We start from the raw sequence: 21451 nt of genomic DNA on the forward strand, positions 1-21451 counted from the left end.
TCGAACTCAGCACCGCCTTCCTAACCTGCAATCTTCTTCCTGACCTCTCCGCCCCCACCCCAGTCTGACCTATCACCCTCACCTTGACCTCTTTCCACCTATCGCATTTCCAACGCCCCTCCCCCAAGTCCCTCCTCCCTACCTTTTATCTTAGCCTGCTGGACACACTTTTCTCATTCCTGAAGAAGGGCTTATGCCCGAAACGTCGATTTTCCTGTTCCCTGGATGCTGCCTGACCTGCTGCGCTGTTCCAGCAACACATTTTCAGCCCTTTCTGTCTCTTGTCTTAGTTTTATATGAGTCGCGAGGGGATGCAATGTGGTTTAGGCAGATTGAGTGAGTAGGTTAGAGAATATGGGATAGAGTATAAGAAGGATTTATGATATTTGTTACTTTGGCAGCAGGAGCAAATATGCCGAGTTTTTTCTTAAATGGTGAGAGTTTGGGAAACGTTGATGTTCAAAGTCATCTTTGTTCATAAGAAAGCTACCTTGCAGGTGCAGCAAGCAATTTGGGAAGCAAATTATATGTTAGCGTTTATTACAGGGGGATTTAAGTGCAGGAGCGAAGATGCCATGTTTCAACTATAGAGAACATTGTGAAACCACACTGAAGTATTGTATGCAGTTCTGGTCCCCTTACTTAAGGAAGAATGAATCGCTATAGAGGGTGCTCAGTCGGCTTCACCAAAAGGATAGTCCCACCATTGCAAAAATCCAATCAGGAGAATTCACCTGTACTCTATGAAGTTTGGAAGAATGAGGTGATCACATAGAAACTGACAGAATTCTCAAAGGAATAGGCAAAGTAGATGCAGAAAGAGTATTTTTCTGGCCTGGTTCTAGAACCAGGAGACACAATCTCAGAATAAAAAGCAAGCCATTTAGGACTTAGATGAGGAGGAAATTCTTCATTCAGAGGGTGATGAATAGTTGGATTTTTCTATTCCAGGGCAATGGAATACTGCAGTTTGTTCTGAATCATGTCAACCAACTTCATTTAAAAAAAACATAACTTCAAAATTAGTCATGATTTGGAGATGCCAGTGTTGGGCTGGGATGTACAAAGTTTAAAAATCACACAACCGCCTAATGAAGGAGCAGTGCTCTGAAAGTTAGTGCTTCCAATTAAACCTGTTGGACTCTAACCTGGTGTTGTGATTTTATAACTTCAAAATTAGTGGTGGTCTAGCAGGGAGATTCTGGTTATCTTTCAAATTGCAGTTCAGACAGCTTCTTGATGGTGACTTAACTTAAATGGGAATTTAATAGGTGAATGTTTAGCTCTCTTCTAATGGTAACAAGAAGAGGTCCAACATTGCCCAATCAGAAAGTCTTAGATAGATTGTTGCACTTAGCTCTGACAATGGATCATGCTTACAAATCACTTCATTCATTCGGCAGATACACCACAGAGTGTCACACTGGGAAGCTCTCCATCACAATTCCTATTGGAAATGTATTATTTCTCCAGATCGATGTCACATTCTCTCTTCTTTACCAGAATAGCTGAATTTTGATTCCTGAGTGTCATTTTTTAGCTGACACCTTTTAACTTCCTTACAGTATGGAAGTTTCAGGGGAGATTTACTCAAAGCGTACAAAATGATAAACCTTTTGAGATAGTAGATTGGGAGAAATTACTTTCCAAAAGCAGAGCATCAATAATCCACTGGCAGCGATTTAAAGATCAATCTTGTCGAAAAAGGAACAGTGTTAGCAACACCTGTCAACCAACACTCAAGCACAAAAAATGTCAAATTTCAAATAATTAATTGGCAAAACTATGGTGGTGGGGGGGGTGGGGGGTGCTGGAATTAGAAGGCTTTTTTAAAAATATAGTGAGTTGTTTTGATCTGGGTGGCTCTGTTTGAAGATACAGAGGAAGCAGTAACATTCCAAAGGATACATAATATACACAAAGAGTATAATCTGCAGGACTATGGGGAAAAAACAGGGGATGGTGATCCATTTGATAGGTCTCTATCAAAGACCAGGTATGAAAAGCTGAATGGCCTCCTACTGTGCTGTGTGAGATAGGCCAAAGCGTTTGCAATTTATAACCAAGCTTATGAAGAATGCTCGGAGATCCTGAGTGATCCATGCAAGCCAAGAAAAACGGTGTGACTCGGAAATAGTTTAAGATTGGGTAGTAATTTGGAACTGACCACACTGTTCACACCATATGTTCAAAACCTTGAAGTTTCACTGGTTCATTGTACATTGTTAAAAATCACACAACACCAGGTTATAGTTGAGCAGGTTTATTTGGAAGGACTAGTTTTTGAGACGCTGCTCCTTTATCAGGTGGTAATCCACTTGATGAAGGGGCAGCACCTTGAAAGCCAGTGCTTCCAAATAAACCTGTTGGACTATAACCTGGTGTTATGTGATTTTTAACTTTGCCCACCCCAGTCCAACACTGGCATCTCCATATCATTGTACATTGTCACCCCTGCACATACGTTTATGCAAACAGAAGTGATAACTGCAATATATTATAGCTGAGTTAATCAGTTATGAGACTTACCTCTGTATCTTCAGCTGTCTCCCTGTTGCTGTCTCTCTTCCCTTTCTGTCTTCTCAATGGCCCACCAGCTATGTTAGTTCAGTAGGTTGTCAAATAATGCATAGCTCAGTTGTCCATCCCATCCAGTGTGGAAATAAGATAGGAATTCACCTCATTTTCCTGGCCCCAAATATTATGTCTCTCAACCAAGATTTCTATCAGCTACCCCCACCTCCTATATTACTACATTGGTAGTTGTACTTTACAAGTAATTTAGAGGTACAAAGTTAAAAATCACACAACACCAGGTTATAGTCCAACAGGTTTAATTGGAAGCACACTAGCTTTCAGAGCGACGCTCCTTCATCAGGTGATTTATAGGTAGTAAGCCATGTCAGGACATTCTGAGGTGGTGAAAGAAGCTGTATAAATGCAAGTTCAGTTCTTACCAAATACAACCTGACATAGTTGAAACCTGTAGGTGATGCGAAGAAGGTCCAGTATCACACACTAGAGCTACAAGGGTTAATTAGTAAAACCTAGACCATTTATCAGTGGTGGAACCTGTCCAAGGGTAGATCTCAGCTGTTTATGATACTAAACAACTGAGGGGAAAAAAAATCACCTTGCTGTAAGGTGATGGACATTACCAAAGCTTTTCATCTTGCACTCATCAGGACAAATGCAAAAAATACCAAATTTTAAACAATCACAAAAAAGCCTGCAAAGATGAAAATTCAATTCTAATTTCCTTTGATGTTACTCACAGAAAGCAATGGAGACTGTAGAATCCACAAGCTCCTCGCTAATTCAGGAAAAAAAACAAAAGCTTGAACATGTTTGGTTTGTTTCCAGAGAATGGGTCCCTGCGAATGAATGTCTGTCCTTTCCAGCAAGTGGAAATAGGTCATGTTCCAAACTTGACTGATTATCTTAAATAGCTGTTAAGGTAGCTATTGGTACACCCAAGATTGTTCAGCAAATATTTTGCAGAATCATCTCTAATAGTAGACAAATAAAACATATGGTTTCATCCAAACAACCTGTCACTGGGATGGATGGTAAATCTGAATGTAACATCAAAGTTGAACACACAGATAGCCCAAAATCAAACAGGAAGAGAAATTAAGGATAAACAAGAAATGATTTGCACGATGTGCATGGAATGGTCGTGTGGGTTACGTTGGGCTATCTGTCACTCTCTCTCTCTTTTCATTAGCCCTTTCCCCACCAAAGACACAATTTCCTTTCCAGCGCGTTCATTTGACTGTGTCAGCTCCTCTCCATCACAATCACCACCAACTACTGCTGGAGGTCCCGTTGAATGATGAATTATTTTAAAACCATAGGATACATGTATAGACTCAAACCAATAAGGGATGAATTTACATCCAATAGAAAGACCTTTATATAACATCATCTAAAGTGGAATCCCAGAGGGATGGTAGCAAAGTCTTAGAGTTATCTACTACCCTGTTATGATGTGAGGACAGAGAAATTTTAGTCATTTTTGGTTTCAATTATAGATATGTTATGGCAAGTGAATTGATCTCCTTTATCTGCTTTTTTAAAGTTCCTCGCAGATATTGCTGGCTGGCTACATTTATTGCCCATCCCTAGGTGTCCTTCAGAAGTTGATGTTCTGTTCTCTTCCTGTGAATTCTCTTCACTCTTTTGATCCTTGCACCAATATCTTGGCATCCATTCCTCAGATGCTGCCTGACCTGCTGTGCTTTTCCAGCACCACTCTCATTTAAACTCTGGTTTCCAGCATCTGCAGTCCTCACTTTTGCCTTATCCTTTAAAAAAAGACTACGAAACATGAAATGTGGTATTATAGTTTGGGAATTTGCACACATTTCATTTTAGATACATTTTGAAGTCAAACAGTATTCCACTGCAGTACAGAAGAGTGGTACAAAAGATTACATCTTTTACTTCTTAATGTAACAGTATTGGTGGTTAATGTGTTAAAATCAAATACCAAGGATTTCAATGAGACCCAGCTTTATACAGTCAAATGGTTTTTCTGTTCCCCTTGGACTTTATCACAATTAATGTCAGAAAGAAATAATTTTGTGAGTATTCACTAACTGAAACGTTCCTATGACATAAGATTGAAAGAGACTGGGACAGATCTTCCTGACAGAATAACTGTGAGGCTAATGGCATTCACCATTATGTAGACCCAAATTGTACAGCAAAGTCTAGCAAGGATCAGATACATGGTTAAATGTGGCAATCCAAATCTCGAGTCAAAATTGTCCTGCTCTACCGGCATCTGACTGGCTGGCTTATGCTGGAGAGTGTTTAGTGTCTTCAAATTGAATTTTCCCGCTTAATAGGAACTCACCACAGATATCGCTGATAATAATAAGCCTTTGAACAACATAACAAATATTAATTACGGCTAATCAATCTTTCTGGAAACAAAAACAAACTCTATAGGTGCGGAGTCTCGTTGTGAATTGCTTAAGGAGATTTTAACAAATGTCAGACCCTTTCTTTAATGTACTTTTTCAAATTCTTTTCTTGATATCGATTTAGCCCTATCCTTCTTTCTACCGGCATTTTAATGTTCTAATTTAAAATTGAATTCTTCTCTCAGTTCTTCCACTACTTGTTTTGCAATTACTCAATGCCATTGGTTAAGGAGGCACCCATTACTGGTTTGCTCTGATTTAGTTTCTTTCCCTGACCTGTTTTCAGTTCTCTCGTTCTGCAACTTAGTGAACAGAAACATTTTTGAACTCCAGGATGCAGAGATAAGTTGAATACCAATTATCACTTGATGCCCTACTGCAATATACTTTGGGCTTTTGGTGACTGATGAAGAGAGAAGCTTGGGGTAGATTAGGTTAGATTTAGATACTTTGAAACCAGTTTCTAAGTCACTGAGTTGCACAAGTCAATCTGATTATTGTGCAGCAAGTGTTTTCCTATGACTTTCCACTGATACACGTCATTTTACTCATGATTTTAAATATCATGGCTCCTGAAAATGCTTATCAAGAAACAAAAAGAACATGGGAAATCAGAACAAGTGTAAACCATTTGGCCCCTTGAGCCTGTTCTGGCTGATTTGATTGTGGATTTAACTTCATTATCCTGTCTGCACTTCATTAAACTTTGAAGATCTAGATGATGCCATCAAAGCTGTCACAAATTGTGGCTTGTACTCTGAGTTGCAACAGCAGGTTGGTAAAACTTAATTGAGCTTATGTTACTGAGCTACAACATTTGCTGGGGAATTATATTGAGGAGACGGTGAAGTACATTCCAGGATTCTGTAGCAGTAGCCAACTGGTAAACCTTTTAGCAGTGCAAAGGCTTGCAATTCAGTAATGTTGCCCTTACTTGGAACAGCACCAGTGTGAGCCGTGTTTCCTACTGTTGGGTTAAGAGGTACCAGAGAACTGCAGCTGAATGGGAAAGAGCATTCATTTCTAAAGCACTGTCCATCAACACATTTTAAGTACTTCAAACTGCAGATGGCTTTGGGGCTACATACTTTCTGTGAAAAGGATGGAATATTAGAGAGGAGCCATCAGATAGATAAGCAACTGGGAATTGAGCTCCAGTTACAGTTTAAGGGAACTAGTAAGATGGAGTGGTTTATTATTGTGGACTACCTCAGCTACACTTAAAAATGACTTGCAGAAGCCACCTGCTGAATGTTTCTGACACAGTTTGTTACCAGCAAAGTGCCAGTCAGCTATGTAAAATAGATCAGGTTACAATTTGTGAAGTTATGGTTTATTATCTCTTAACTTCTGTTTTATGTGAATTTAGTCAGTTAAATATGTATGGAGCAGCAGGAACTGTGGCATTTATTTACAATAACCATATAGGTCATGCATAGTTCTTTGATCAGAACTGTGTCTGCATAATACCAAAGTTAAAAATCACACAACACCACGTTATAGTCCAACAGGTTTAATTGGAAGCACCACTCCTTCAACAGGTGGTTGTGGGACAGGATTATAAGACACAGAATTTATAGCAAAAGTTTACGGTGTCATGCAGTTGAAATGACAATCTAGATTAAGTCTTTCATCTTTTAGAATAGATTTGCACATTTTGGTTCATTAATATGTAAATCCCAGAACTTCTTTTAAGTCACATTCTCAAGATAACTCCAGGCTTTCTAACAAAAGGTGCCATGTCAGACAATACATTAAAGGTGTGAGGTAAAAATCTGTTTGTATCCCCACCTTGAGTCAGACTGATTCTATTTCTAAAGTGGGATTTATAGACTATTACATGGATTGACTGTGGGTTATGTATTTTTTGAACAAAATAGAACGTATAGAAAGAACCTTGACATTGCCAAGATGCTTTGTTACAAATCAATCAATGCTCTGAAAGCCATTAGAGTGCTGAAGCAGCTGTCCACTGAGGGAAAGCTTGCTTGATTGACAGATATGGCTGTCTTCTGTCAATTGTGCAATCACACAAGATTGAGAGGCTTGAAGTGCTTTTACTTTCTACAACTGATGTTTTGGCTAACTGACACTTTCATAGGCCTTCAGAAAAACAGGTTTTCTTTCAGGAAGTGGAAAGCTATGAATAAGTGACATATTGATGGGATGTGTGTAACGTTAGGTTAAAGTGCCTGACCTTACTCTTTAAGGCCTGATCAAAATGAATACAAGTTATAAAGCAAATCTATTTGCCTAATCTACTTTAGATATATAGGAACATATGTAATTATTGACTTAAACTACTTCGTGCATATTTAACAAGTGACTGTCACATTCTTTCACTCATTGGGGACCCGTCCTTGGTGCTGGCACAAGGAGCTCAACCTAATCTCTACGACAAACCTAGTCTAATGGTGGAGCCCAATGAACTATGAAAAGTCCCCAGTGTTAATAATATATTGGATTTGTTGTTCCATGCTGAATTGCCTCATGTGAGTATTTTTCCCAAGCATTTCTCTATGCTTGACGGTCACAAACAGTCTAGGTATTCCTGCAAAGCAGCCTGTTCCCATCATCTTGCACAACAGCCTGTTCTCACGTACTTTTCTACTCTCTCTATCAATTACTGGAAATGTGTTGCTGGAAAAGCGCAGCAGGTCAGGCAGCATCCAGGGAACAGGAGAATCGACGTTTCGGGCATAAGCCCTTCTTCAGGAATGAGGAAAGTTTGTTATGCCCGAAACGTCGATTCTCCTGTTCCCTGGATGCTGCCTGACCTGCTGCGCTTTTCCAGCAACACATTTCCAGCTCTGATCTCCAGCATCTGCAGACCTCACTTTCTCCTCTCTATCAATTACCCTTATTGCCATTTCTGGTTTGGAGATATCATTTTTGGATTTGTAAGCTACAGTATGTGATGGAATAGAAGTGATATGGGACCATGAGGTGATATGGATAGAGTACGGGGTGTGTGTGAGGGAGGTGGGGGTGAGGCTTCACCATTTTCCTTATATCTGGGATAACATCCTACAGCATGGGGTGAACCTTTTTAAGCAGCTTACCTTGGCAAATGGCTGCCTCAGACCACTTTCCTGGGCCAGTTGACTTGACTACCTAACTGAAACCCCCCCCCTGCAACCCCACCACCACCATAATGAAAATCCCATCATTGTGGGCATTTTCCCAAGGCGTGAATTTTCCTGACTCACACCACTTGCCTCAAGGATGAAAATCCAACTCTGTATCTCAAGATCCCCTCTTCACTTTATGATACAGCTTAGCTCCCCATCCATTTCATGTCTGAGAGGATCAGATTGTACTTCAGTGGCAAGCAACCTCTTTTCGAAAAGCTCATCGTCCATCTGATCTCCTCGAAACACTGTGAAGGAACTGCTTCTGTCAAATGATATGGGAATAGCAATATGAAAACAGGCCATTTGGCCCCTGCAAGCCTGTATGGCTTGAAGAACTATGCTGACAATAACAACGCCATCAGTAGAGACAGTAAAGCTAGGAAGGGCAGAAGAGGAAAGTTAAAAACAACTATTAGTTTAGTGGCTTTGTTTTTTACGATTGAAGCAGATGGAATGCATACACCAAAACTCTAACATAAATCCGGAAGATTCAAAAAAATAACCAAAACCAATGAACCACATTAGAGGGAACATCAGCCCTTTAATCTTTTGCATAATATATGTAAGGACTTCCATCAACTGAAGAAACAAAAATCATAAGAAAGAAATATCAAAATATTGGTAATATTTGTGCTGTCCTATGTTTTAATCATGGGATTTGACATTTTAACCTAGTGATGCTGCTTAAACAAATTGCAATTAAGTATTTTAGCAAAAAAGGTGAAATGGCTCACAATTCTGAAGGGAATGTTTTATTTTTACATGTAATAGTTTGTTTAAATTTTATTCTTTTACAAGCCAGAAATGTTGATGAATATTTTAGCAAACCGAGTAATCTTAAAGTTTATCCTCAACCATTGTTGAAGGATGCGACTCTTTTGGTTTGGGATTATGTTCAGCATGGACTGGTTGGACCAAAGGGTCTGTTTCCGTGCTGTATGACTCTACGTTGCTATTTTTAAAATAAGTTAAAAGTATAATTTAACAGATATAATTTATTACATTGTGAGAAAATTCTGCTCTGAAAATAAAAGGCTAAAATTAACAGACCTCAATTTTGTGGAACAGATTGTTCAACCAGATCTGTGAGATTAGAGTTTTTGCAACTTTTATTATACCCCATTGTTTCGCTTAATGTAGCTGATACCTTTTTTTCTCAAGAAACTTAGATAAGGGCCAAAGATATAACACATGGCACTGCAAGAGTTGAAGACTTGGGAAAGAGATAAATCAAGGAATAATGTTTAGGTATTCACTTCACTTGGAACTGACTGCATTGCTTTCCACACAAATCAACCTTACAGCAATAATCTTCTGCTTTAGTAATTCACAAAGAATTTTGCTTGTTTAACTTCCTTACAGGGACTTGTTTATATGTTCCATCCTGTTTATTCTGCAGGTCAGTGGCTCGATGCTGGAGGACACGATCAGTAACTGGTCCTTGTATAAAGATCAGTGTTTGCAAAACCTAACCAAGGCCAGTAATAAAACTGGTGAGCAACCTAACTCGATAGTAAGATTTATTTAGAGGAAAGTTATTCTGTTTAAACATTTTAACCCCTTGCCACCTTGGGACAAGCTTCTGTTGAGCTGGATTTTTAAGTTATTTTAACAAAGACACCAGAACACAAATTTGTCTAAGTTCATGACACATGGTACAATTTGTTTGATGCTGTATCGTCTGTTGTTTCCATGGTCTTACTTACAATACCAATTGGCTATTTGGTTAAAAATTTCAGCAGAGGAGCTGATAATGCTTCCCCTCAGCACTGACCCTCCCAATATTGCCTACCAAAATATGAAGTGGTTATTTCTCCTGTGTAATACCTTACCTGGCCTGTGAAAGAGCCCAAAAGGAATTCAACTGGAGTCCCGCTGTAGTAATTTTGGTGCGTGCCACATGCCTTTCTTTGGTATAGATTAGTTCAAATGTTTTGACAGTGCAAATATCTGAACCATCAGAATGCAAAAGAAATCTTTTCATCTTAACTATTGATTTTTACCCTTTGTTGTGCAGTCTCTCTGCATACAAGCACCATACCTCGCCCAAGATAGATAAATGTTACACTTTAAACCAAATTTTCCATGACCAGACCCTCATGCTAAACCAAAAAAATCAAACTTTTTCAATAGTTTATTTGCTCAGAAAATAACCATCTCATTACCACGTCCCCATATGTCAGTGGTCAGATCAATTCATTTTGAATAATTAGTAATATTGAGATTTAGAATTCATGTCTTTCTATTTGAAGGTTCTGTTTTTTTTCAGTTATTTGAATGTGAAGGCCATCATTTCAAGCACTTGTGTCATGACACTACCTAACTTATAAAGTTGGAAGAGTTTACACAACTAATCAAGAATATTTGCAAATTCAAGTGGAGACTTGCATCTTGAAGAGCTTGTGTTCATATCCCAGCTTGAATTGCTTTCATGGAGTAAGTCTCAGAAGTCCCCTATAGGACCATTAGGAGATGGATAATATCACTGAATGACTAGTTTTCTGGTCAAAGCTTCTGAACTCTTTCCTTTGATCTGAGCGTACCTCAACAAAATGTAACTAGGCAGCAATCTTGTGGTGCCCTTCTTGGACAATCAAATCCTGTGAGAGTCTATTGCTCACATTTGGCATTCCACATTGTTAATGGGGAAGCATTGCTTGTCTTGATAACTTTGTTGCTCCATGTTTCTCCTAGAATGCAATAAATCATAGTAATCCAGAGAATTCACTGCTCTCGACTAAGAGACGGCAACAAAATGGAACAACCATGGAACAGGAAAGGGGAAGACATTAACTTTACCATTCGTGCTCCTGAGTGCCATCTAATCCCCAGTTTACATCTCAAATACAGTAAAATGCAGAACCTGCATTAGCCATGATTCCTTTGCATTTGTGTTTGTCCTTGTCCCCAGTCCAAAAGCTATCTGTCCATATTAACCTCCCGAACATTATTAGAAGATGCCAAAGAGAGTTATGGAACTGTTGTGACTTTAACAATATTAAGTGATGAGAGGAGCGCATTAAGAAAGAAGTCTATATCAGCAGTTAAGTTAGGAAAGAAGCAAGAGATTTGAAATAGGATCTTCTTTCCATTCAGGATTTGAGACAGACTAAAATAACTTTTTCACAGGTTTGTCTGGGTTAACTTCCCCACCTCACTCACCCAAAGAGTTGTCTCATCCATCAGGAGTACTTGTTGCAAGCACATCACCCCCAATGAATTTAGATACTAAGAGAGTCAGGTATAACGTGCATCGAAGAAGAATTCTTTGCTGGATGAGGTGTTCCAGTATAAAACCAGAAACCAGAAACAGACCACACATGTCTTAGTGTTGAGCTTTTGTGGTAGTTTAATATTTACAATTCTGTTGAAGTGAGTTGTTTCTAATATTAGGAGGATAAAGGCTGTATGTTTCAAGTGTGCTCCAATTGCTAATGACTATGCCAAACAAGCACTGTGAGCTGACAATTTGATAGCATTTAGTTTATTTTTCACAACGCAAGGCCGATTCATACTCAGAAATTTTGTCCACTAGAATTATGTTTACTATGAGATTACTTAGTAAAAGATTTAACTAGTTTCCTGGCACATTCCAAGCAAAGATGACAAGTTTCAAACACAGCGAACTATATCGGTTCAAGTACAAGAGCACAGACTTTACCGTTAAATCTATAGCGATTACAAACAAATAATCTGATTAAACAAGACGTCTCATCGGTTTTCATTTCTCAAATGTTGACCGGATTTTTTTTTATTTTTCGGAATGCTGGAATGGTTGGCAAGGCAGGTACATATGACCCATTCCCAGTAAAACCAATCTGCAGATGGGATAGTCCACTACCTGAATAGTGGAGGATGGGAGGGTGACTTGGTGATAACTGTCTGTCATGCTGCACTGTGCCTGGATACTACATGCTCCAATCGAATACAGAAACAAATGGAAAAGGAGAAAAAGTAATCCATTCGACACCTTTTGCCTGCTTTCAGCATTCAATAAAATCACAGCTCATCTGTTGATGTCTTGAATTCCACATTTCCAGCTACCTCCATAATCTTTGATTCCCTTGCCTAACAAGAATCTACTTATCTGCACCTTAAAAATATTTAATGCCCCCAAACCCACTGCATTTTGAGGCAGAGTTCCAATATTGCAAATTCTTCTGAGAGAAAAAGTTTTTCTCATCTCTATCCTAAGAAGGATGACCCATGATTTTAAAATGCTGCCCCCTAGTTGTGGACTCACTCACAAGAGGAATTATTCTTTCTACACTCACATTGTCAAAGCCATTCAGGACCGTCTATACTTGAATCAAGCTGCCCCTCTTTTAAACTCCACTGGAAATAAGCCCAGCCTGTCCAACCTATTCTCATAAGACAATCTAATCAGTCCATGTATGTATCAGTCAAGTAAACTTCTTCAGAACTGCCTCCAAGACATTTATAGACCTCCTTAAATAAGGAAGTCAAAACTCTGAACAGTTGTGGTCTCACTAATGGTCTGTATAACTAAAGTATAACCTTTATTATCAATTTCACTTTTGACAAAGAATAGAATTCCAATAGCAACCTAATTATTTGCTGTACCTGCATGAGAACACCTGGACCCCCCCCCCCCCCCCCACCTCATATTTCTGCAGTTGTTTATAATTTAAGTAGTGCCCTTCTTGTTCCTATTAAAGTGCATTACTTCACAATTCTCCACATTATCCTTTATATGCTAGATTTTTGTCCACTCACTCGCTCTACTTATAGAGCTCTGAAACCACTTTGTACTTTCTTGTCTATCTATGCGCCTTCTTCAAGTTTATCAACCAGGCTTTTGTCACCCTTTTATTAAAGCCATAAACATACAAATAATGATTTGGTGTTATAGAAGTTGTGTCACTGGAATAAAGGCACATTTTGTCAAATCTTTCTTTCCATCTTGCGCTCATCAGGAAAACAAGCTGAACATTGAGAAGCAGCCGCTGTTTCATGTCTATTGCCACTCAAAGGTTTATATTTAACCAAACAACTGAAGTGAATGAAAGAAACTGCATGAAATTAGGATGTTTGTTTTTTCTTGTTATCTTCAGTGTTCCATTTAAAATTGATCACTCAGTTATTGTTGGAAGTCACTGTTAAATGGCTATGATCTAAGTGCCCTGGGTATCATCTTGTACATATTTTATTTGACAAATCTTCATTGCATTCATGAAACACTTGACCTGCTATAATTTGTTAACAGAACCCATGCAGATAATGTCCCTGCCACTTTATTAACCAGCTGCCTCACCTCTTCTTGCACATTATGATAAAGTCCATTCTTTTCAAAGGCGAAAAGACTGAATTGAGTTTCAAATTGACTAAACTGTTAAATGAATTTGTAATGAGGCACAGCTACAAAAATTAGACAAGTGACAGGCTAGGAAATATCTCCTTGTCACTTTGTGCGCTTGGCTCTAGAGTGTGATGTAACAATGTGTGTAGATTTAGGGGATCTACACACTTTGTAAAATGAGCAAAAGATGTGATGATTTCTTCATGATAGCATCTTAATTATGATCAAGTCCAAACATTTCTGCAGCATCAGAATTTATTGTACCATCACTGCCTGGCAGATAAACACCAAAATCATATTCGTTTATTCACTACTGTCAAATATATCAGTTACATAATCATCTTAACTCTGTGGAATAGGACTCAAAATATTTCTATTCCTTTATTTCTGGTGGCTTCTTCTTCAATCTCACTAAACCACTCTTATGTTTTAAAGTCACTTAGGAGTGACATTTTCTCTCTTTATGCTGATACATGAGGGATTCGGACCCTCAATAGCAGAATTAAAACAATTCAGCAATTGCCCCAATAATTATTACAGCTATGCACTATTTATATTAGCACAAGACAACAGGTAAAAGTTAGCAAAAAATGCTTCAAAAAATGATACGTACCCCAGAAAATTCATTGCAGTAAACGCATGTTCCACAGACTGGCGAGGTCACAGCAGTATCAATGCATATTTGTAATTGGGTAATTCATACTGTATGAGACACTTTGTGAAGTGATATTATAGACATGAAAATCTTATGAAATAAAGTCATTCAATGTTAAATTTATAATTGGCTAACTGATCATTGTAATAGCATCCATTTTCTCCATATGGTAGCTCCTGAACTCCTGCAGCTTTAATTTAGCGATTTTCAAAGAATTCATTATCTCAATCTTCCTGTTACCAGTTAGTTGAGTATTGCTGTGTCGAAACATTCAAAACCATTCTTTTTTTGCTTTGCAAAGGGATGGTCACCTTATTGGGATTGTATTATCGACCCCCTAACAGTCAGCGGGAAATGGAGTAACAAATTTTAAGGAGATCTCAACTATCTGTAAGAATAACAGGGTGGTTATGGTGGGGGATTTTAACTTTCCAAAACATAGACTGGGATTGCCATAGTGTTAAAAGTTTAGATGGAGAGGAATTTGTTAAGTGTGTACAAGAAAAATTTCTGATTCCGTATGTGGATGTACCTACGAGAGGAGTTACAAAACTTGACCTACTCGGGAAATAAGGCAGGGCAGGTGACTGAGGTGTCAGTGGGGGAACACTTTGGGGCCAGCGACCATAGTTCTATTAGTTTTAAAATAGTGATGGAAAAGAATAGATCAGATCTAAAAGTTGAAGTTCTAAATAGGAGAAAGGCCAATATTGACAGTATTAGGCAAGAACTTTCAAAAGCTGATTGGGGGCAGATGTTCACAGGTAAAGGGATGGCTGGAAAATGGGAAGCCTTCAGAAATGAGATAACGAAAGTCCAGAAACAGAATATTCCTGTTAGGGTAAAAGGAAAGGCCGGTAAGTATAGGGAATGATGGATGACTAAAGAAATTGAGGGTTTGGTTAAGAAAAGGAAGGAAGCATATGTCAGGTATAGACAGGATAGATTGAGTGAATCCTGAGAAGAGTATAAAGGCAGTAGGAGTATACTTAAGAGGGAAATCAGGAGGGCAAAAAGGGGACATGAGATAGCTTTGGCAAATAGAATTAAGGAGAATCCAAAGGGCTTTTACATATATATTAAGGACAAAAGGGTAACTAGGGAGAGAATAGGGCACCTCAAAGATCAGCAATGCAGTTATTTGTGGTGCCACAGGAAATGGGGCAGATACTAAACGAGTATTTTGCATCAGTATTTACTGCGGAAAAGGACATGGAGGATACAGAATGTAGGGAAATAGATGGTGACATCTTGAAAAATGTCCATATTACAGAGGAGGAAGTGCTGGGTGTCTTCAAATGCATAAAAATGGATAAATCCCCAGTACCTGATCAGGTGTACCCTAGAACTCTGTGGGAAGTTAGGGAAGGGATTGCTGGGCCTCTTGCTGAGATATTTATAACATCGATCATCACAGGTGAGGTGCTGAAAAACTGGAGGTTGGCTAACATGGTGCCACTGTTTAAGAAAAGTGGTAAGGACAAGCCAGGGAATTACAGACCAGGGAGCCTGACATCGGTGGTGGGCAAGTTGTTGGAGGAAATCCTGAGGGACAGGATGTACATGTATTTGGAAAGGCAAGGACTGATTAGGGATAGTCAACATGGCTTTGTGCGTGGGAAATCATGTCTCACAAACGCGATTGAATTTTTTGAAGAAGTAACAAAGAGGATTGCTGAGGGCAGAGCAGTAGACGTGATCTATATGGACTTCAGTAAAGCATTCGACAAGGTTTCCCATAGGGGACTGGTTAGCATGGTTAGATCTCATGAATACAGGAAAAACTAGCCATTTGGATACAGAACTGGCTCAAAGGTAGAAGACAGAGGGTGGTGGTTGTTTTTCAGACTGGAGGCGTGTGACTGGTGGAGTGCCACAAGGATCAATGCTGGGTCCACTACTTTTCATCATTTATATAAATGATTTGGATGGCAGAATAAGAGGTATAGTTAGTAAGTTTGCAGATGACACCAAAATTGGAGGTGTCCTGGACAGCGAAGAAAGTTACCCCGGATTACAATGGGATCTTGATCAGATGGGCCAATGGGCTGAGAACTGGCAGATGGAGTTTAATATAGATGAATGCTTTCTCAAAATGCAGCACCTTGTAAATCTTAGCAGGACTTATACACTTAATAGTAAGGTTGTGGGGAGTGTTGCTGAACAAAGAGACCTTGGAGTACAGGTTCATGTCACCTTGAAAATAGAGTCGCAGGTAGATAGGAAAATGAAGAAGGCATTTGGTATGCTTTCCTTTATTGGAGGTGTCCTGGGCGGCAGGGTGGCACAGTGGTTAGCACTGCTGCCTCACAGCGCCAGAGACCCGGGTTCAATTCCCGACTCAGGCGACTGACTGTGTGGAGTTTGCACGTTCTCCCTGTGTCTGCGTGGGTTTCCTCCGGGTGCTCCGGTTTCCTCCCACAGTCCAAAGATGTGCAGGTTAGGTGAATTGGCCATGCTAAATTGCCCGTAGTGTTAGGTAAAGGGGTAAATGTACGGGAATGGGTGGGTTACGCTTCAGCGGGTCGGTGTGGACTTGTTGGGCCAAAGGGCCTGTTTCCACACTGTAAGTAATCTAATCTAATCTATTGGTCAGAATATTGAGTACAGGAGTTGGGAGGTCATGTTGCGGCTGTACAGGACGTTGGAGAGGTCACTTTTGGAATATTGCGTGCAATTCTAGTCTCCTTCCTATTGGAAGGATGCTGTGAAACTTGAAAGGGTTCAGAAAATACTTACAAGGATGTTGCCAGGGTTGGAGGATTTGAGCTATAGGAGAGGTTGAATAGGCTGCGACTGTTTTCCCTAGAGCAACGTAGGCTGAGGAATGACGTTATAGAGGTTTGTAAAATTATGAGGAGCATGGAAAGGGTAAATAGACAAGGTATTTTCCCTGGGGTGGAGGAGTCCAGAATTAGAGGGCATAGGTTTGGGGTGAGAGGGGAAAGATATAAAAGAGACCTAAGGGGCAACTTTTCACACAGAAGGTGGTACATATATGGCATGAGCTGCCAGAGGAAGTGGTGGAGGCTGGTACAATTGCAACATTTAAAAGGCGTCTTGGTGAGTATATGAATAGGAAGGGTTTGGAGGGATATGTGCCAAGCGCTGGCAGTTGGGACAAGATTGGGTTGGGATATCTGGTCGGCACGGACAAGTTGGACCAAAGGGTCTGTTTCCATGCTCTACATCTCTATGACTATATGATTCTAAGACTCTATGACTCTGACTCTGTAACCTCTCATTTCTCTTAAACTCTTTTCACATTTTCCCATCCCTTTCTACCATTTACACACTCTTTTAATACTTTGAAGTCTACCTCCCCACTTTACAGCTCCCATCAGCACTTTATAGACCCCTCCTCATTTGTCAATTCTCAGACCAGCATTGAAGACCCTTCCTCAATTTTGAGCCCCTTCATCCACTTTGCAAACCCTTACATCTCCTTTTGAAGTCTTGCCTCCAACTCCACCCATCCATCCCCCACCACCCAGGCCCCCACTGACAATATTCCCACTCTCCCAAATTTGCAGCCTGATCCAGCACCTGGGTCCATTTGCCTCATGACTGTGGTTGTACTCTCCAGGACAACCCAAATGTGGATGTAACTATAGAAGAGAGACAGACAGTAAGGCCACCACCCCACTTCATGGCTGGATTGGAATATCCTGTTTCCACACTGTAAGGAATCTAATATCTAATATCGTCAATGTAAATCCCTTATTCTAAAAGGGACTCAGGAGCAGCCCAATGACTTGTCCAGCCCATCTCCCCATTGTTTCAGATGAGGGTTTTGGGAGTGGAGGCTGAAGTACAACCAGAAATTAGAAAGTAACATCTTCAAATAATGATAAAAAGGAGGTTCTAGACTGATCGAATCCATTTCTATTTGGAACGCAGGCATGAAAAGGCCATTAAAATGATTGTAAGGCAGTTGGAGCATCTGCAAACCATTTTGACTGTCTATTGCTCTGTGATTGTATTGAATGGTTTTTCCATTTTTGGGTTGAATTTATCAGTTCTATTTGAAATGGATTAGGACTTGAGTACAGAAATCAACTTCTATATAAGTGAGAGTTTAGCAGCCTGAAGTGATGACAGTGAATGTGATGCTCTCTTGTATATCTGATAGTTCCATTTATAAATAGTTCATTTTCTTCAATAGACTATACAGAAGTAGTGGTTAATACTTTACTGTACTAAAGCAGAATGCCAATATGATTAGCAGATAGTTATTGTTTGAATCATAAGGGATTTTAAATGCGGACCAAATTTTATAATTGCATGTCATGAATTGACGACTACATTATGATATGAGGCAGTTCTGTATGTAATATTAAAATTTTCTCATGACCTAACAGTGTGATTATGTCAGTACAACAACTGCTGTGCCTTAATGAGGCTGCAGAGATAATCCCATGCTGGGCAAAATACTGAAATATCAAATCAATTAATTGCTTTGATGAGTGAACTTGACTTCTGTATTTCTTCAAAAGTCAGATTGTTGATTCTACACAGCTTTGTAAATCAGTAATAATCAACATAATTCAAACAAATACCACTAATTATCTCTCTCTGCACATAAATGCATTAAATCACACCTCATTTTAATCTATATTTACAATAGTTTCCATTCCTATGGTGTCTGACTTTAAAGATAGTCATGTCCAGAAGTACAAAGGTCATTTGCTCACAGAATCAACCCGGTTTTGTGAATGGTTCAAGAATCTTTTTAAATTTAGGATGTAGGTTTGCTCGCTGAGCTGTAGGTTTGATATCCAGAGGTTTCATTACCTGGCGAGGTAACATCATCGGTGGTGACCTCCAAGTGAAGCGAAGCTGTTGTCTCCTGCTTTCTATTTATGTGTTTGTCCTGGATGGGGTTCCTGGGGTTTGTGGTGATGTCATTTCCTATTCATTTTCTGAGGGGTTGATAGATGGTATCTAGATCTATGTGTTTGTTTATGGCGCTGTGGTTGGAGTGCCAGGCCTCTAGGAGTTCTCTGGCAACCTGTATTCTAGTCTGTACAGACTTTGAGTATTGCTGGAAAAGGAAGATATATTTTAGAATTTAAATTTTAAATTAGGCAAATTTTCTTAGATTGCTCAGGGTATTACTGCTAACTGTCAATCAACATTAACTGGTGCATTTTCTACACCAATGCCTCGACCAATCAGGGGCTACTTACCAACTAATCAACACTCTCCTTTCATCTGTTGGTTTGCCCCTTGAATTGGTATTCTTGCAAACTGTCCAGATGAGCATGAGATAAAAAGGTATGACAATATGTGCCTTTTTGCTTTAGTAATAGTCAAACCATTTAAAAATAATCTTGGTTCTCCTTAAATTGAGTAAATGGTTAATCAGTAAGTTGATAGCAAACAGAACATAAAAGAAGAAAATCGGCTTCCACCTTTCATTGCTGAAACGTCAATATTCATCTCCACTCTATCTTGACATTAACTGTCACCCTCTATATTTATGGAACAAAGAGTCACTTCAGTTCCTTGTGAATGTATTGTTGCTTTCTTCAATTACAATGGGCGTGAAATCCTATGACACTGCAGCCTCCTCCTGGTATCATACTCTTCAGAAAATATTGAAAACCATGGTTTTCCATTGGATTGGTTCATCATGTGCTTGGCAAAATGGTTCTCCATTGCTCTCTGCAGTATGGCTGAACAGGAATCTCCCCCACTCTGACATCGGGCTACATTATCCTACCTCTAGTGGGATTATAACCATCTTTTTTTTAACATTATGAATGGATCTTCCCATGGCAATGAAATGCTCAAGGGGGGCTTAAACCTAGAGCTGTTGGCTGAGAGGCAACAACACCACCATTGTGCTAGAACACTTCCTGCATTTAAATCAGCCAAGTAAAAATGAGAACTGAATTTCTTATGAATACAGAAACTAACTTAAAGCTAGAAGTGAGAGAAAGTAATGAGACGGTAGTCCACAGCTGTTGAAACAGATGTTGAAAATTGAAACAAATGAATAAAATCCCCAATCATTATTCAAACCCCAAGTTATTAATTTGAGATGCCTTTGTTGAAATTGTTCAGAAAAAAAATTGAATAAATGTTTGGAGAGAAAAAAATGAAAACCAGACTAAACATTGCGCTTCGGCGGGGCGGTGTGGACTTGTTGGGCCGAAGGGCCTGTTTCCACACTGTATGTAATCTAATCTAATCTAATCTAATCTAATCTAATCTAATTCCTCCCTGGTTAAAACTTAAATTAAACTTAAATTGGAGAACAAAAGGATATACCATAAGTGTGTCATGTTTTTATGAACACATAAACAAAGTAAAATTAAATCTCAAGGTCCAACGATGACCCTAACATTAATTTTTTTTAAATCGCATTAGTCAAATTGTTAGATAGTAAATTCCATAAATTAATTAATCCAGTTCCGAAATAATTGCTCCTTACATTCTAATTACATTGAACAGTCTTTCATTTTGTAGTCATGTTTGATGAAATGTTTAAATTTGACCCAAGCAATATATCCACATCCATCTCACCAATCCGTTGCTAAGGACACTAAGAATGAGCATTCAATGTGACTGCTCTTCCAAGCTGCAGAACGGATGTCTGTCACCTCAACAGGGGAATTATAAATATTAATTCAATATTAACTCACCACAACTTACTGAGTACAGGAAATATTATGTTTACTATTGTCTTCCACAGTGTACCTTAACCTCAATCTCAGACCTCGAGTTTTACATTTCTTACAGTGGGCACAGTCCTGAGCTTTTTGTGCAGTCACTGGTGGGGATTCACTTCTGTTGGAGTTGAACTGAGACTATGTCACACTCATCTGGCTTGAAATCCATAAGAAATTACCAGCAATAAAAGATTCGTCACAAAATTGAGTCTGAGATCTTGAAGCTCATTAACCTTAAAACTCAATTGCTTATGTTACTATTTTAATTCTAACTTCTTGAATCAACAATGGAGTCAAGTTTTATAGGGTTGATGGGTACAGGGCAGACAGAAAAATAGAGCCGAGACCATGGTTCACCTCAATCAGGACCTCATCAAATGGTAGAGCTGGTGTGAGGGGCTGAATGGCTTACTTTTCTAATTTACATTCCCCTATGTACATATGGTTTAGATGGAGCTTTTCTGCAGCAACTTGAATAACTGAGTTATATTTCCTTCCAAATAGGAATATTTTGTAATGGAAGCTTTGACCAATTTGTCTGCTGGCCAGAATCGCTCCCAGGAAATGTATCAGAACCCTGCCCCTGGTATCTCCCTTGGATTAAACCAGGTAAGCTTCAAATAAATTCCCTTTAATTTCTACAAATTTCGTACCCTTGAACCAGCATCTGAGAAGAGGAAATATTTCTGACTTTTATTCCCTTTTGTTTCCCACTGAACTCTCTGCCAATTGTA

The 21451-nt window shown here is 39.2% G+C and overlaps 1 protein-coding gene across 1 annotated transcript in view; it reads left to right on the forward strand.

The window, feature by feature from the left end:
* Positions 1-21451, forward strand: part of LOC122561916 (glucagon-like peptide 2 receptor) — a 73073-nt gene that overhangs the window by 3867 nt on the left and 47755 nt on the right. Inside the window, exons 2-3 of the mRNA XM_043714242.1 lie at positions 9465-9558; positions 21222-21326. Coding sequence (XP_043570177.1) covers positions 9465-9558; positions 21222-21326 — 199 coding nt within the window. The remainder of the gene's footprint in view (positions 1-9464; positions 9559-21221; positions 21327-21451) is intronic.

The sequence above is a fragment of the Chiloscyllium plagiosum genome, chromosome 24 (assembly GCF_004010195.1).
Source record: "Chiloscyllium plagiosum isolate BGI_BamShark_2017 chromosome 24, ASM401019v2, whole genome shotgun sequence".
Lineage (NCBI taxonomy): Eukaryota > Metazoa > Chordata > Chondrichthyes > Orectolobiformes > Hemiscylliidae > Chiloscyllium > Chiloscyllium plagiosum.